This window comes from Ambystoma mexicanum, chromosome 11 (genome assembly GCF_040938575.1).
Source record: "Ambystoma mexicanum isolate Mex_15411 chromosome 11, UKY_AmexF1_1, whole genome shotgun sequence".
Lineage (NCBI taxonomy): Eukaryota > Metazoa > Chordata > Amphibia > Caudata > Ambystomatidae > Ambystoma > Ambystoma mexicanum.
Genome location: NC_090934.1, coordinates 1,439,226,306 through 1,439,241,734, shown reverse-complemented (window position 1 = coordinate 1,439,241,734; position 15,429 = coordinate 1,439,226,306). Strand labels below are relative to the sequence as shown.

Genomic DNA, 15,429 nt, shown 5'->3' with positions numbered 1-15,429 from the left:
CCCTCAGAGAAGCGACAATTATACCGTTGCCCAAACCTAATAACTTCGGATCATACAGACCCCTGTCAATGCTCAATCAAGACAGTAAAATATTGACGGCTGTTTTGGCAAATAGAATGAGGAGGGTTATTGCTAAACTAATACATCCCGACCAGACTGGCTATGTTCCGAACAGGAACATATCCAACAATCTCAGGTGACTTCACCGAGTCGTTGAGTATGCAAATGAGGATGAAGGCGAATTGGCAATTGTATCGCTAGATGCAATAAAGGCCTTTGACTCGGTTAAATGGCTGTGGCTGATGGCGGCCCTGGTTGGCTATGGAATAGGGCCAGGGTATCTACAGTGGGCCAAAATGCTATATAGCGTGCCGTTGGCTAGAGTTAAAACAGGGTCGGTGATATTGGAGAGGTGGCAACTTCGTAGAGGTACTAGGCAAGGATGCCCTTGGTCTCCTATGTTGTATATTCTTGCCCTGGAACCCTTGGCTATATACCTGAGGCAACAGTATGACTCGAGAGGCATTGCTGTAGGAAGGGAACCGCATCTAATCTCTTTGTATGCGGATGACATGCTGTTCTACTTAAGGCACCCAAAAGAAAACCTCCAGTACATTCTGGAAGTGATGGATAGATCTGCAAAGCTGTCTGGCATAGCTCTGAACCCCCAAAAATCTAGTATCGTTCCACTGGGCAGGTATAAAGGGACTCCGCTAGAAGAGTTACCGGTTCTACAGATACCGTGGGAGGTGCGCAAGTTCCGATATCTCAGAATAGATATATACCATACGGTAGAAGAGGAACAGCAGTATAACACAGAGGAGGCAATCAGGAAAATTGGAAATGGTATGAAGTTTTGGGTGAAACTACCTCTAGCGATGATGGGGCGAGGGGCAATGTTGAAAATGATGGTCCTGCCGAGATTCTTGCATTATTTTGGAAATATTCCATATTTTATAACAAGGCGGCCTTTGCTAAGTTAGAAAGCATGTGCAGGGACTTCCACTGGAATGGGACGAGGGATAGAGTAGCCCTTTGGAAGCTACAAAACTCATACCAAAAAGGAGGCATAAAACTGCTGAACTACGAAATTTACTACATAGCAAGCCAGCTGCAATATGTAGCTAAATGGCTCTCTGAAGAGTCAACCTCGGAGTCCAGGCTGTTCCGACAGGACTGTGCCCCATACTTCCTAAAGAAAATGATGTGGCTGCCTATGGCAGACATGGAAGGGCGCCCAAGGATGATGATGCTACGGTGGAAGATATGGCGCAGGGCCTGCCAGCTGATGGTGAATTAATTCCTGTGCTCCCCGCAGGTACCACTAGTGGCATTGACCGGCAAAGACAAGCAATTAAGGATGATGATTAGGAAACACTGGGAACCGGTCGGGATAGCAACCATGGGCGATATATGGCAGGAGGGGGTCATAAGGGACTTTGCGGTACTGGAGGAAGAAACTGGGTTACATACGGGCCAGTATATTACATATCACAGGGTGGTGCGGAAAATCAAGGAGACATGGTCCGAAGTAGCACTAGTAGAAGAGCCGGACACTACCATAGACACAATATACGACGTCGCAGAGTGGGGACACAAGATATCTAGGATATATGAGCTGATAATGTCCAAGTTGGGGAAGGAAGTGGCACACCTGAGACGGGACTGGGAGGAGGAAGTAGGGCCCCAATGAGTGATGGGATGTGGGAACGAGCCCAAGGGTACCACAAACAAAGTGTAGAGAAATGCAAGACTGCAACAAATACAACTGTACGTGACCCATAGGGCGTATATGACGCCCCACAGAGAATATCCAAATTCAAAAATGTAGGATGACAAGCATGCCCCAAATGTGATGAGGAAAACGCCAGAATGGTGCACATGGTTTGGTCATGCCCAGTCATCGAGCGTTTTTGGGGTGAGGTGGAGCACAAGTTGGCTGAAAAAGGAATCAAAATTGTGGTGGATACAGTGTGGGCCTGTTTGACGGGAGGGTTTCCGAGACCGCGTAAACTCAAGCATGTGAGTAAATTAAAGGACTTGGCGTTTGCACTTGCAGAGAGGAGAATTGCTATGGGGTTAAAGGCATGCCAGAGACCGCGAGTAGAAGTATGGTGGAAAGATTTACAGAAATGGGCCGAAGAAGAAACTGCGGTATGGCAAGATGCAAGTAATGTTGGGGGGGGGGGGGAGGCTGAGACCCTGATGGCCCGGAAACAGTTAATAGTGGGGTTATTTGGGTCACCACGAGACCTAACGTAAAATATGGAGGATGAATCCTTATCACAAGATGCAGAGACAGAACATGGAAGGGTATAGGCTCGTAAGGGGGGGGGAGAAGGGTAGAAGCAGTGGACATGTTGAAGTGATGTATGTTTAAAATGTTATTGTACGCACTGCAAGTTTGGTTTGTATTGTTTGTTGAAAATTAATAATAATTTTTAAAAAAACAATAAAAAAAACATTTATTTACAGTCATTTAGAAAACCTTCACTAGTAGAAATCAACTCAATATTAAACACCAATATACTACAGTATCGAACTCTAAGTTATAAAGACAGTTTGAACTCTCCTGAAAAAGGAGCCAAATGGCACTTCAGTACTTTTAAATAGGAATAAAAAGCATAGGTTTGTACAAAGGGTTAGAAAACACTTCTCTTAGATAATGCAAAGGTTCAGTGTACCAGGAGGGTCAGTTCAATTCAATAGGCCAGGCCAAAGTCAATAGTCTAGTGTTCTTGGATAGGACAGCACAGTTCTGGTACAAACGGAGAAGTCTTTGGAAACGTTTTTAGAAGTAGTTCAGATGATAAAGGGAGCTATGCTGGGTCACAAGCTGATTAGGCCTGCGATTTGGGAAAGTTTCACGAACTTTCACTGCGAGAGTTAGGATCTCTCAATCGGATGGCACAGTACCTTAAAGTGGAGCAAAAAAGATGCAGCTGAAGACGTTAGTTCCTGACAGGTCCTGCAGGTCTCGCTGTTTCTGAACTTCAGTCATGGGGACAAGAGGGAGGACGTTGGGGACTCTTGCACTGCACGGGATAGTCGTCGGAGCAAACAAAATGGCGTCACGTCAGCACAAGTAGCTGTGGCTTCCAAACATAAACTGGTCTCCTTCTCCCTGGTTAACCTTAACCAGCTCCGAGAATGGTATCCAGGTGTTTGCTGAGTTGAATGGTCCCACCAACTCAAAGGAAGAAGCCGTCCTTGAAGGAGCTTCTCTGCCGATTGGAGATCAATTCAGGGTTGAAGCAGGGCTTCACCGGGCAAACCAACAGTCCAGTGGTTGCAGCAGCCGTCCTCTTCTAGCTCGTCTTCGGTTTCTTTCGTTCCAATGGTCGACTCTGCCTTCCAGTCCTGCAGACTCACCTTTAAACAGTTTTCTCCCATTCATTCCAGCCTGGCTGTCACTTACCCAGTAGGGTGGCTGTCCTTGCCGGACAGTCAGCCAGCCAATCACGGCAGACTCCATTTGGGTCTCCTAGGTGACCAAGCGCAGGGAGTTTCGGGCACCTCCCTCACTTCCTGCCCACCCCAGACACTCCGATGCCATGGGCGGACCTCAGTCCTGAGCCTGCCAAAGGCTCTTGAACAAAGGGAACAAACCTGGTTTGGTGCACAGAGTTAAACACCAGAAGGACCTTTCCACAGAGAAACGGCAAAAAAAGATGACCGGAGATGTTTTTACAGAGGGGTCTTGGGCGCCATATTGAAAAACTTGTCGGCCCTGATTTTTTTTTTGGTGTTTGCGGTCGGGAACAATCATGGTATTTTTTTTATAAAACCACAGCCACCAGCCATTTCACAGGGGTGAAGGGTAGCTTTCGACAGCTACAAGAGTGTTTAGACAAAGGGGATACTAGGTAACCCCTCCAGCACTCTATAGGAAGATAGTTTGTGCTGGGTCTATGAATTTAAAAAGACTATTTAACTTTACATTCTCTGGGGAACAGTAGTTCGTCCCAGAGAAGGTATTTAAACCCTGGGAAGTCCAAATGACACCCCTGTGCCACTGCACTAAAGGTGCTGTGTGACACAACAATAAAAAGATGATGCCTATGGAGTTATCTAAAACTCCATAATCAAAGGACACAAGTAAAACACACATCAAAATACCTGAGCGAGTGGGGGAAAAAGGCTCACAGGCTCTCCAGGGGAAAAAAACAAGTCCTCAAAATCCAGCAAAGTTGCTGGAGGTCTCTAAGGTGAAGGGAATAAGCACATTTCTGAGAATTCTCCTTAACAGCTGTAGACTTCACTTCGCTTCAAAAAGTCAGGTCAAGATTCAAAACAGAGCAAATAGAATGGGATTGTATAGAAAACGAAATTGTCTGATTCCATTTGGTAAACCTTTATATCTGATGCACATTTGGCTAATTCATTTTCAAAGAAATTGTAGCCTGTCTTAACTTAATGATTCAATGTATCTTTTTGTGTTTTATCTGCTTGCAGGTGGATCTTAACAAGGAATTACCGTGCTCTTTCTAAGGGTACAAGAGGAAGCACATCTGGTTTCCTTAATATTGTGATGGAATTGAAAAAATGCTGTAATCACTGCTTCTTGATCAAGCCACCGGAAGATGCTGAAAAGGAAACCAGGCTAGAGTCTCTTCAGGTATTTCCAAAATCGTCCTAAAAATTAAATCTAGGGGTTTGTTTATATTGTGACTGTGTTAGAGTAGATTTCCCTTTTGTGTGAAAATCTCTCCACCTGCGAGTCCCCCAGTACTTTTTGCTGGACCACTGGGTTTAGGACTAGTTCTCCTGAGTGAGTGGGAACCTTTTTCCACACACACCTTTTCTTTTGCTCTGCATTTAGGAACCCTTTTTACCTTTTTATTGGATATTTCTTTTTGTAGTGATGATTTCCGTCAACTTTTCTTGCATCTACATATTACTAAAGCAGCATACAGCACTTTCTGTGCAGTGTTGCTGGGAGTTCCTTTCGGTTTTCTTTTGGTTAATTCAGTTACCATGGCAGAGGGATGCTTTTTATCCTACCTGTATTTTCAATTGTGAAATCGGCACACCCTACCGTATGTGGAGTGATGAGAGGATCAATGTATCCCTTTTCTTGACTCTCTAGTAACATTTTGGTTACTGTCACAAGCTTTCTGTTCAGGCTGGTGGCAGTATACCTTTTTTTGCTTGACATTTTTTGGATTGTTTTCATAGACTGTCTTTGCAGTTGCTGTAGGGGACACAATTTACCCATAATAGTGGCTGTGCTTATTTAAGCACTGAACAAGATGACTTGACCTTTCTGATGTATTTTACTACCTTTCTGGTTGTGGGTGGATTCCATGCTCCCTTTGTCTTCACCGGGCATCCCAAAGAAAAGCCTGCGAAGGGTCTCTGAGTGACTGCCAGAACAGGAAGTGGGAGTGTGGACCAAACCTCCCATGTCATTTGTCCTTCAGTGTGCCTGACTGAAACCAGTTCAGACTGGCTGTCCCATTGGACAACTACACCCCCCCCTGCCCCCACCCCCCAAGTTTGAATGCTGCATTGGTCATGATTGGTGGACTCGGCCAGTATTTCTGGATAATTTCTGAGGTCCTGGAGCTGAAACTCAGATACGAACCACTGCAGCAGAAGATTCAGAAGAAGAACAAAGAAGGACACCGCCAGCAACTTGCAGCACCCGCCAGAGCCTGCTGAGTAACCGCTGCTGTCCCAACCTCCACTTCGAATGACATGTCGTCATCTTTTGATATCTTTCCAGCTTCATCTGCTTCGGAAAAGGTTTCTCGACAGGGGGTTATGCATGCTGTCTCGTCGAATCAATGTCCCTCGAGGGCCTCCGTTGGACTGTCCACGTCATCATATAAGTAGCGCACACAGCAGCAATTGGCTTCAGTTCTGTTTTCCCGAGCATTTGCTTTGAAGAATGACAACGCACCTAGGTTCTTCATTGAACTTTGTCACTAATTTTCTGTATGAAAATGTCTTCACAGTTGGCTCCATCAACGCCTAAATGGGGCTTCAAGAAATGCCAAGACTGGGTATCGCAAATGTTGATCACCGACCCCCATTGGAACTGAGCATCGTACCTCCGAGTGTAACTCCTGTCAGGCGATGACCAACGAGGCACTGTCATGATCTCTGCTTCCAAAAGGTCAGGGTTTTCCCAACTCCCTTGGAAGCAGATTCATAACCCAGGTTCCGAGTGCCAACCAGTCCCAATTGGGACCTTTTGGACCCAGTCCTGGCGCCAGTGGCACCAGGCTCATAAATATGCCCAGTCCCAGCGCTGGAAGCGCCGGGCTCATAATGCTTGGGTGGACTTACCTGCAGCAGACCATGCTGCTTACTTGCCTGCCAGTTGAACCTCTGATCCTCTTCTGTTTGGAACTACTTTTCCTGTTGGGTGGGGCAGGAGCCACTCCCTAGGTTCAGAACACTGGAACTCTTCTGGAAAGCAGGAACTCTTTTCTTACCTAGGCGTGGCTGTGGAAGGAGACACCTAAGCACTACAGGAGGCTATTTAAACCACACCCGATGGATGAATCTTGCTTTGCGTTATTCTGCATCCTCTGCAGCAGAACGCTCATTGTGTCTTCTGCATCTGATCCTGGGCCTAAGGAAAAAGGCTTACCATCCTGAATCCAGTCTTCAGCAACACCTATAAAGACAAGAAAGAACAGGTTAGCATTACGGTCTTCAGTGACAGCTCTTCACTTACCTGGGCCATCGGCTGTCACCAACGCCTCGCGCTGCATTCTGAAAGACAAAAGCTTACCAACTCTTCGCACGCTCCGGAGGCCTTCGGCGCTGCATCCCGCATCTGAAAGACAAAACAAGGTGCGTTTAAAGACATTGGGGAACTTTAATACTCACGTGCCATTACTCCTTTCCACATCTAACCCAGCGGGTATTCCGGCACCCTGCAGCCGCTCCGAACTTGTACCTGCAAAATAAAAAGACAGTTAGAGCGCATCGTGAAGCAGGTAACAAGCGCTTACTTACGTGCTTCCAGGCGCTTCTATTCATCACACGGGCTCCATCTTCAACTCACTTCAGCCCGTCATCCACCATCGCCGGAACCCTGAAAAACAAGAGACATCATTACTAAAGACTTTAAAGACATTAGAATTACTCGAAACTTACCGTTCGTGCAGTAAACGACAGACAGCAGTCCTCTGAAGTCAAGAGGCCTGCTCCCCTTATCCAGTGAAGAAACTGGTTACAGCACCCTGCCCCGAGGCAGATGGAGAGCACGGCGTTCACTTACCTAAGGTGAGAGCGTTAACCTTCGGGGTTCTACAGGAGAAGAGAAAGGGAAGAAGAGAGAGACATTCAATAACCCAGTTCATTAATCCCCTATTTTCTATCTGCAGACATCTTATCCTTCGAGTCAAACATACAGCGCACAGAGGTCCAGCCCAAAGAGCCAGCCGTGTGTTACACATCACCTTTGAAGATACGGTATACGCCCAGTCAAGACCGGCGCCTCTACGGGAATCAGGTGAGCGTTACAGGCACTATGGGACCATAAAGGTAAATTGACAGTGAGTAGGCTTCCTTCAAAGTCTCTTTTAGGGAGATTTCTCATTATTATGCCTCATCCTCTTCTCCTAGTGAGACTCCCAGCACATTTTGCTGGACTTCTGGTTCTTTTTCTTTAAATCCTAAATGAGTTGAGCCTTTTTCCACCCATCCATTCTTTTAGGCTGTGTCTTTTGGAATTCTGTACTTTGTGTTATACCTGTACTATGGAGGATGTCTACTCCATAGCTCTTAAAGGCATCTGCATTCTTCTAATGCAGCACACAGCTCCTTATGGGCAGTGTTGCTGGGGAACTTCAGGGTCCTCCTTTAAAATTCTGTTTTAATATCCCCAAGTAAGTACAGTTCTTAGGGATTGAGAGATACTTGGTATATCTGCCAAACCTTTATAGACTGAGAGGTTGGCACACACCACCTTCAGTGGAGTGCCAAAGGGATACTTAGTATCCCTCTTCCCACTCTGCTCCTGTGACTTTTTAGTCACGTAGACTATCACCTAGTTATGGCTGGTGACAATGGACGTGTTCTACAACTATTGTGTATTTCTTATACTCCAGGCTATGTCCATAGCCTCGGTAGTGCACAATAGGGGCACCAAAGTACCAACTTGGGGCCTCCCTTCTTTTTTCATCATTACTATCGTGGTTGTTCGTGGTCAGCCCTTCTACCATTCTAGGAGAAGGAAGGCCTGTGTGTGGGTTTTGCCTTTGACAGGAACCCTTGGGTATCCCCATCTAGGCTCTACAGTGGCTGGGCAAGCAGGAAGTAGGGGAGGAGTTTTCGACCCCCCGTCCTTTGTCTGCCAGAGTGCCTGAATAGGTCCAGCTCCCACAGGGGGACTGGCTGTCCTTATTGGGCAGCCACCCGTTCCTTTCTGTAAAATGCTGAGAGAGATTGCAGAGGAGTGTGCGCTGGAACTGTATAAAAGGTAAGGCTTCTGGAGTGAAAAGCAAGTCGACCACAGGAAGCTGAAGTAACCGAAGAAGAATTTGACCAGAGAAGTCTGCAGGCTCTTTGCAACACCGTGAAGTGGCCACTGCTGTCCTGACTCCGTTTTCTGTGTGACCGAGGAGCTCCGAAGAAGACTCCTTCCCTTTGGCTGCTGGAAACAACCAGTCCCAAGACGAGCTTTGAAAAAGCCATCTCTCAAGGTTCTAGGAGTTTCCATAGCTGAGGAACCCCATTTTGAGTGCATTGTCGTGGAAAGGCCAAATCCGTCCAGATCTTTGCTGAAACCGTAAGGACACTCCAGAGATCCGATCCAACTCGCCTAGACCCCCTCATCAGAGTGTGGGACTGCAGGAAGCAAAGAAGATTGACTGGGTGATCCATGTTCTTTGTTGGTGCTGCAGAGAAGGCGCCAAAACCGAAGAGTGAACCAAGAAGTTGCTGAAGTTGCTGAAAGCCATGCTACAGGTCCTCCTTTGAGACTGCTGCTAAGAGATCCCAACCATTGTCCTGCCTTTAGTCATCAGACCAAGGAATCCGGAGGTCAGGTACAGAGCTGCAACTTTGTGGCGCATCCAACATGAACATTTTCTTCTAACCTAAGGTACTGTGGGGAAAATGGTATTTGCCATTGCTATTGGATCCTGTCCCTGGGGGTCGACCAGTGAGGGAGGATCCCCTGAATGGGGGGGGGGTCCTTGGGGAGTGGGACACCGACGAGTGAGTCGCAGTAGCCCCCTTCTTTCAACACCTTTTCCCCATCCTACCACGTAGTATATTCCAAAACAATTCACTCCCCCCCCCCCTTTTCCAACATGAAAACTTTTGCGCAACACGAAAGACAACAGACTAACAACAGAGCCATTTACCTGACATGTTCCAATACAAGGGTCAGGCAAAGACAGACAATTGACCAGAATCACACACAGCTGATGGCCCTTTCCCTTGCCGCAGAGCTGAAAGGTGGAGCACAAGATGTGCATGGCCAAGTGGACAACATGAGAGATAACTCAGCATGGCAGTTCAAGAGGAGGAGAAAGATGGCGCATACCGAGAGGGAGACGAGGAAAAAAAACGATCTTGCATTTCCATTCAATACCTGTGCAACCTCCGCAGAAGAATTGTAAGAACTCGAACAGCCAGCGCGTGTTGCAGCAGATGTCAACGGTACATGAGACCCTCCTCAGCTCATAACCAAGCTGGGGAGGGATGCTGATCTCTGAGGTACCAACCGCGACTCGTAGAAGAAGAAAGCCAAGCGGTTCATCGTAGCTGGTGAGTCGAGGGGAGAGTCGATAAGAAACCAAACTGTGGGGGGAAACCAGCAACAGAGAAGTCCGGAACCACGTGGGTGCTCACTTGGGAAACTCTGGCGATTACCCGATTGTTGAAACTACGATAACCAGAAAGCCTTGGAAGAAGGCGAAAAGAGGGGGTCAAAGTGGTCTTGCAAAATCCTCTGTAGAGGCAACAGTCTTTGACAGATGATTGTGAAGCGGAAGGAAACGAATCCTGCTTGGTTTAGTTAGCAAATGAACAGTGTGTTACAAAAGTTGGCAAGAGTGAACCCGGCAGAGGGAAGTCGACAAAAGGGGCGAAGCCTCAAGTACTGTTTAAAAATACATTAAGATTTGTGAATACAAGAAGTATTGGAAGACCAGCGGAAGTGAATTGTCCCCCGTGTCATTTGGAGTCCGAGCCCAGGCGCGGGAGATCAGGGGGGAAAAGTCATCACCCAAAGTCCATTTGGAAAGGAACTCTTTGTTTGTCGTTGAATACATCAGGCCCTCCAAGGCAATTGACTTTTTATTGAAAAGAGACTTAACCATCGAAGAACCTGATAGCTGGAACGGAACTGTTGGCTCGTGCTGGGAAAGCTTGAGCGTGTGCTGTGCTCCAAGTCCCGTGCTGAAAACATGGGGAAGGGACACCTCCAGTACCGCATCCTGACCTATTGGATACAAGTATATAAAAGGTGCATCTACATAAAATTATCGACATATACAATATACCAATAAAACATTACAATATTTTCTTTAAAACATCACGATAGAAGAAACATTAAAACATTTTAAAATTCGTAATTCGTTTTCTGATTTCATCATATTAATTCATACAATGCAAGATCTTTTTCTATAACCCGTAAGAGGTGACTTAGTGCAAAAACAAATGGGTTATGGGTCCCATTCATGAGTCTATCCCATAAAAATACAGAGCAGTCTGCATACTCAGGGTTAACAAATTTCATGAGAAATTTGTGCGGGGTAATTTGAACTGAGGACATTCAAGCACCAAGTGTTTTAAGGTTTCGTATGGCTCGGTAAGATCGGGAAACCTGCAATTCGCTCATTGCATGGTCAGTGGCATATCAGCCCAATGTCTACACCGTTCTTTAGTTCGAAGTTGATTCAATTTGAATCAGATGTAACATACTCTAGTAGCCATACAGGGAAAAATAGATATGTATTGACAACATGGCAATCTCTTGTGCGTAAACTTAGCGTATTCCGTAAAATTAGTATACTGTTTGTTGTTCAAGTGTGTGAATCCAGTCCTATTCAAACAATTATTTTTTTTAACAAAGGCAGGTCTAAAACAAAGATCATATTGAGATACAGATAAGCTATTCAATACTTCTTGTATTCGTCTTTGATACACATTTACAGAATCAACCGTTTTTGCTTCAATCAGGCCTTGCAGATCTTTATATAAACAATTGCTTGCAGGGTTCAACATTCTTGCAGAATTACTTAATGAGCGCCATAGAACCCTACATGAGAGTGATATAAGTCCAAACTCATGTCTGATTATGCAATTAGGTTTAGATAGTACTAAATGCATAGCTTCTTTGAATAGGCGCCCCTGAAGAGAGTCAAGATATATGCTTGAATCAATCAGGCATATATCAAGAATATAAATTAAGACTGCCTGGACTTTCATTACTAAAAAGTAACTTAACAGGATTAGTGAAAAGCAACAATATTTTAGGAAGATTAGTTTCAATTGACTCGCTAAAGGGCGTACCTTACGGTTCAGTCTTTCTTTCCACAGATACCCTAGGTAGCATATCTCAGTTAGTTGCTGAACCACAAGCTCACCAATTTTCCATTTGTTTTCAATTTCCTTCCTGCATGAAAAACCAAAATACTTGTTTTACCTATATTCGGAGCTAGATTCAAATCATAGGCGTATTGCTTAAATACATGAAGTTTAGCTTGCAGCCCTTCCAGTGTGGCATCCATGATGATTAAATCATCGACGAATGCAAGCCAATGCAATCTAAGATTGCCTTTTCTTACCGGGTACATTCCCATCTCACTCCATTACTTCTCCAGATCACATAAGTATAAGGTAAAGAGAGTCGCTGCAAGGTTACATCCTTGCTTCAGTCCAATAGACGTTTTATTGGACTCGGTAGTTGCTCCCTCTCTAGTGATTCTGACCTTGTATGCGGTATGAGTATAGCCTCATTATCCAAAAGACTAATCCAACGGGTATGCCCGCATAAAACAATTTACGCCAAAGCAGTTCTCTCACCACAGAATCAAACTCAGAAGACCTATCTATGCGTGCGATATATACGGGGTACGCTGCTTTCTTTTTGGTATTGGGCAATATATGCGTCATCATGGTTGCGTTCAGTGTAGTCCCCATGTCCTTCCTAAATCCAATCTGTGCTTTAGAGAGGATGTTATTCTGTGCTATAAATTTGTCGAGGTCATATAGGACTAAGCTCGCATATATCTTGCCACTAGTGTCAATTGATATCTGTCTATAGTTCTGAGGATCGTTTGGATTTCCTTTTTTGTATATTGGAACAATTATAGATGTTCCCCATTGTTCAGGGGTATTCCCTACCCTTAATATCAGATCAAATTTGATCTTCAGAATGGAGGCCCGTAGGGAGGGATCTGCTTTGTATACACATGGGGGATCCCATCTGGGCCAGGGGCTTTGGAGTGGGAAAGAATTTTCTTTTTATTTCCCAAATAATATCATGATCGGACCAACTGAAGCAGTCCCATTTCAAAGATGATTCCAAAAGAATTTCAATACCCACAAAGCGCAAAGGGCGGGAAAAATGTTCAGATATGTATTCGACCCATGTCTCTGCGGGTATGATGTTCTCATTGATTGCTGACTGTGGTGAATGTGAGTTACGTATTATAGACTGTAAGGATGAGGCAGGGAGGCAGGAATAAATAAAATAAAAATCCTTTATTCAGGTGAAGAGAAAAAAACATCTTTCAAGAAGAACTTAATTCAGTCTTCTGTTCCTTCTTAGGTATGGATGCACCTTCAGATTCCTCCGGTTAGTTTTCATAGGCCCAGAGCCTCCCTGGTGTTGCTCTCTCTCCCTCAGGTCGAATGTTCTGGAAGAGAATGGAAAAAACACACACAGTCCTTTGTCAGTTTCACCCTTATATAGGGGCCAGAGACTGGTTAACCAATCAGAAGCGACTTTGTTGCCATCTCTATAAATATCCCACCAAGCCCCGCCCCTTTTCTCTCTGTTCGTGTTTTGCCATGATGTATATTCTCCCGTCTCGTCTGCCTGGCCCTGACTGCTGTCAGAATGGATTTCAGGTGAGATTGTCAATTTCAAGCACGAGTAGGGAGCGGGTATCCTGACTGAATCTTGTTTGGCGTCCGTGCTATCTGTCCATACCCAAGTCCCTGTGGCCGTACTGTGTAGGTTGGCTTCCCCCTCGGGTGTATCGGACTCGTGGCCCAAGTCCGACTTGCGGTCGCGTTTCGAACTGCGGCCGCCTCTTGATTCCAACTCGTGTTCGGGTTTATCTGACTCGCGGTCGCGTATATTCGAACTGCGGCCGCTCCATGATTCTGGCTCGCGGTCGGGTTTACCCGCCTCGCGCCCACCCGCTGATGTTTGAGGCCATTCTGTACCTTCAGGTTCACATAGACCATATAGCCTTCGAATGTTTACATAATTTTCTGTTAAGGTTGGCTTCCCCCTCGGGTGTATCGGACTCGTGGCCCAAAATCTAGAAATCTAAAATCTCGCAATTGAGATTATTTTGTTTGGTGATTCACAGAAAAGTCAATTTATTCTTGTATATTTGAAGCATACATTTTTTTAAATACAAGTACTGCTGCAAATCGCTTGTTAGTTTTTTTCATATTACGGAGTTCTTTATTTTTCTTGCGTTTTAGCATATGAATTTCAGCATCATATTGCAGAGATAGTGACGTGCGTTTAACTGCGGGCTTAGCCCGTATAGATTGTATAGTATACGCAACAATATCACTTATTTTTTTTTCCGTTTAGGCAACAAGTGGAGGGGTGAAGATTAAAGGATATCCGATAATTTATCAAATTCACTCCATACTTTATTGATATTTTCTGACATAAAATGGGGTTCCACCTGATTGAGATGTTAGGGCGGTCAATTTCAGTTAGTGAGAGTAAATTATTTATATTATGGCAGAAGTGAGGCATTTCCATATGTAAATGGATTGGAGCATGATCACCCGATGTAATCGGGTGAATCAATACTGGTTCCACTAAATGCATCAAGGGGTTCGAAATAGCAAAGAAGTTAATCGAGACCAAATTCCCTCGACTCCATGTATGATTCTGAGTTATTTCTGAGCAATTCAAAAATGATATCTCCCAGCCATCAAAATATGAAATCCATTTGCATTTAATGTTGTTACTAATCGGGCGGCCAACTTAACCCTTGATTGCGCGACTGCAATATGTGTTGAAGCCTTCAAGCGTGATTCCATGTATACTCATGTTTTCTTGCAATAAAATGAGATCTAAGTTAAATTTGTTGAGAGAGGAAACCAACCACACATGAAAGGACAGATGGCCACAGGAGTTCCATGAAACAATATCAAGACCGTTTTCTTACTTGCTAAGGTGAATTGACATTTTTAAAATTAGAGATTGAGCGCAGTTGTGGTTCCACCCAGGCCAAATCATGCTTGCCTGCCGCCATTGCAAGCAACTGTGATATACATTTTTGCTCTGCTGATGTTTCATCTAATGTTCCATGTTAGAAAGGCTCCTCCATCCTCAACGTGGGCTTTTGCAAAAACTCATCAGCTGCCACTTTGCAGTTAAATGTGTATAAGCAGAAGCCCATCTCCTTTAAGTTGGATCTAAATCCCCAAATGTATTTTAAGACATTCACACTAGACACATAACATTCGATAGTTATTCACACGTGCAAGGGAAATCCTATTGAAATCCCTGCTCGCAAGGACACTTAGTGAGGGTATACGTGCAATTACATCCATAAAGTATGTAAAGAATACAATTTTATCAGTTCGCCACGTAGGATATCCGTGTTACCCTCTAATCCGATGATGTTATACTCTTGAGTTGTTCTCCACGTTTCCTTACTTATAGGTTCGGACTGTGCAGCCTGATGCATCAGGTTTGAGGGATGCACGAGAGAAGTTGAAGAACCAGAATTAGCAGTTACATCTTCAATGCATCTCTCAGATCTTGATGACGGTCCCTGCTTAAGTTGTACTGAGGCATATTCGCTTGATTTCATCATACCGTCAGAGGGCATGCTAGGTGAAGGATATGAATCCGCTTTCACCCCATCATACAATTTGCACCGTTTCTCCCCAATTCAGTTCAATTATTTTGCGAGTGTGGTGATAGTAAACCACACTCAACCGCTGATTTTAAAGAATGTATAATGTTTGCATAACTAGGAGGATTAGGCAAAGATCTACTTACATTATTGTTGGGAGTAGGACCACAAGGAGCTCTACATAAATTAGTATCCCATAAAGATTGATCAATAGAGGATACATTTGATGTACTTGGGTGCTTATCAACAATAACTCTATTATCCACTGGGGCTGTTAAATCCCTTTTCTCCATTGGAATAGAATCTGTTACTTCTACACAGGGGAGTGCTCTGGATTTTCCAGGGCCACTAATAATGACAGTCATTTTTAGTGAGTGGATGTGGATGTGTCCGT

At 44.8% G+C, this 15,429-nt stretch overlaps 1 protein-coding gene across 4 annotated transcripts in view; it reads left to right on the top strand.

Annotated features, from left to right (window-relative positions):
• CHD2 (chromodomain helicase DNA binding protein 2) overlaps positions 1 to 15,429 on the top strand; it is a 1,289,637-nt gene that overhangs the window by 566,126 nt on the left and 708,082 nt on the right. For all 4 annotated transcript variants that reach the window (XM_069625070.1, XM_069625072.1, XM_069625071.1 and 1 more), the window contains one exon: positions 4,456 to 4,618. In XM_069625070.1, coding sequence (XP_069481171.1) covers positions 4,456 to 4,618 — 163 coding nt within the window. The remainder of the gene's footprint in view (positions 1 to 4,455; positions 4,619 to 15,429) is intronic.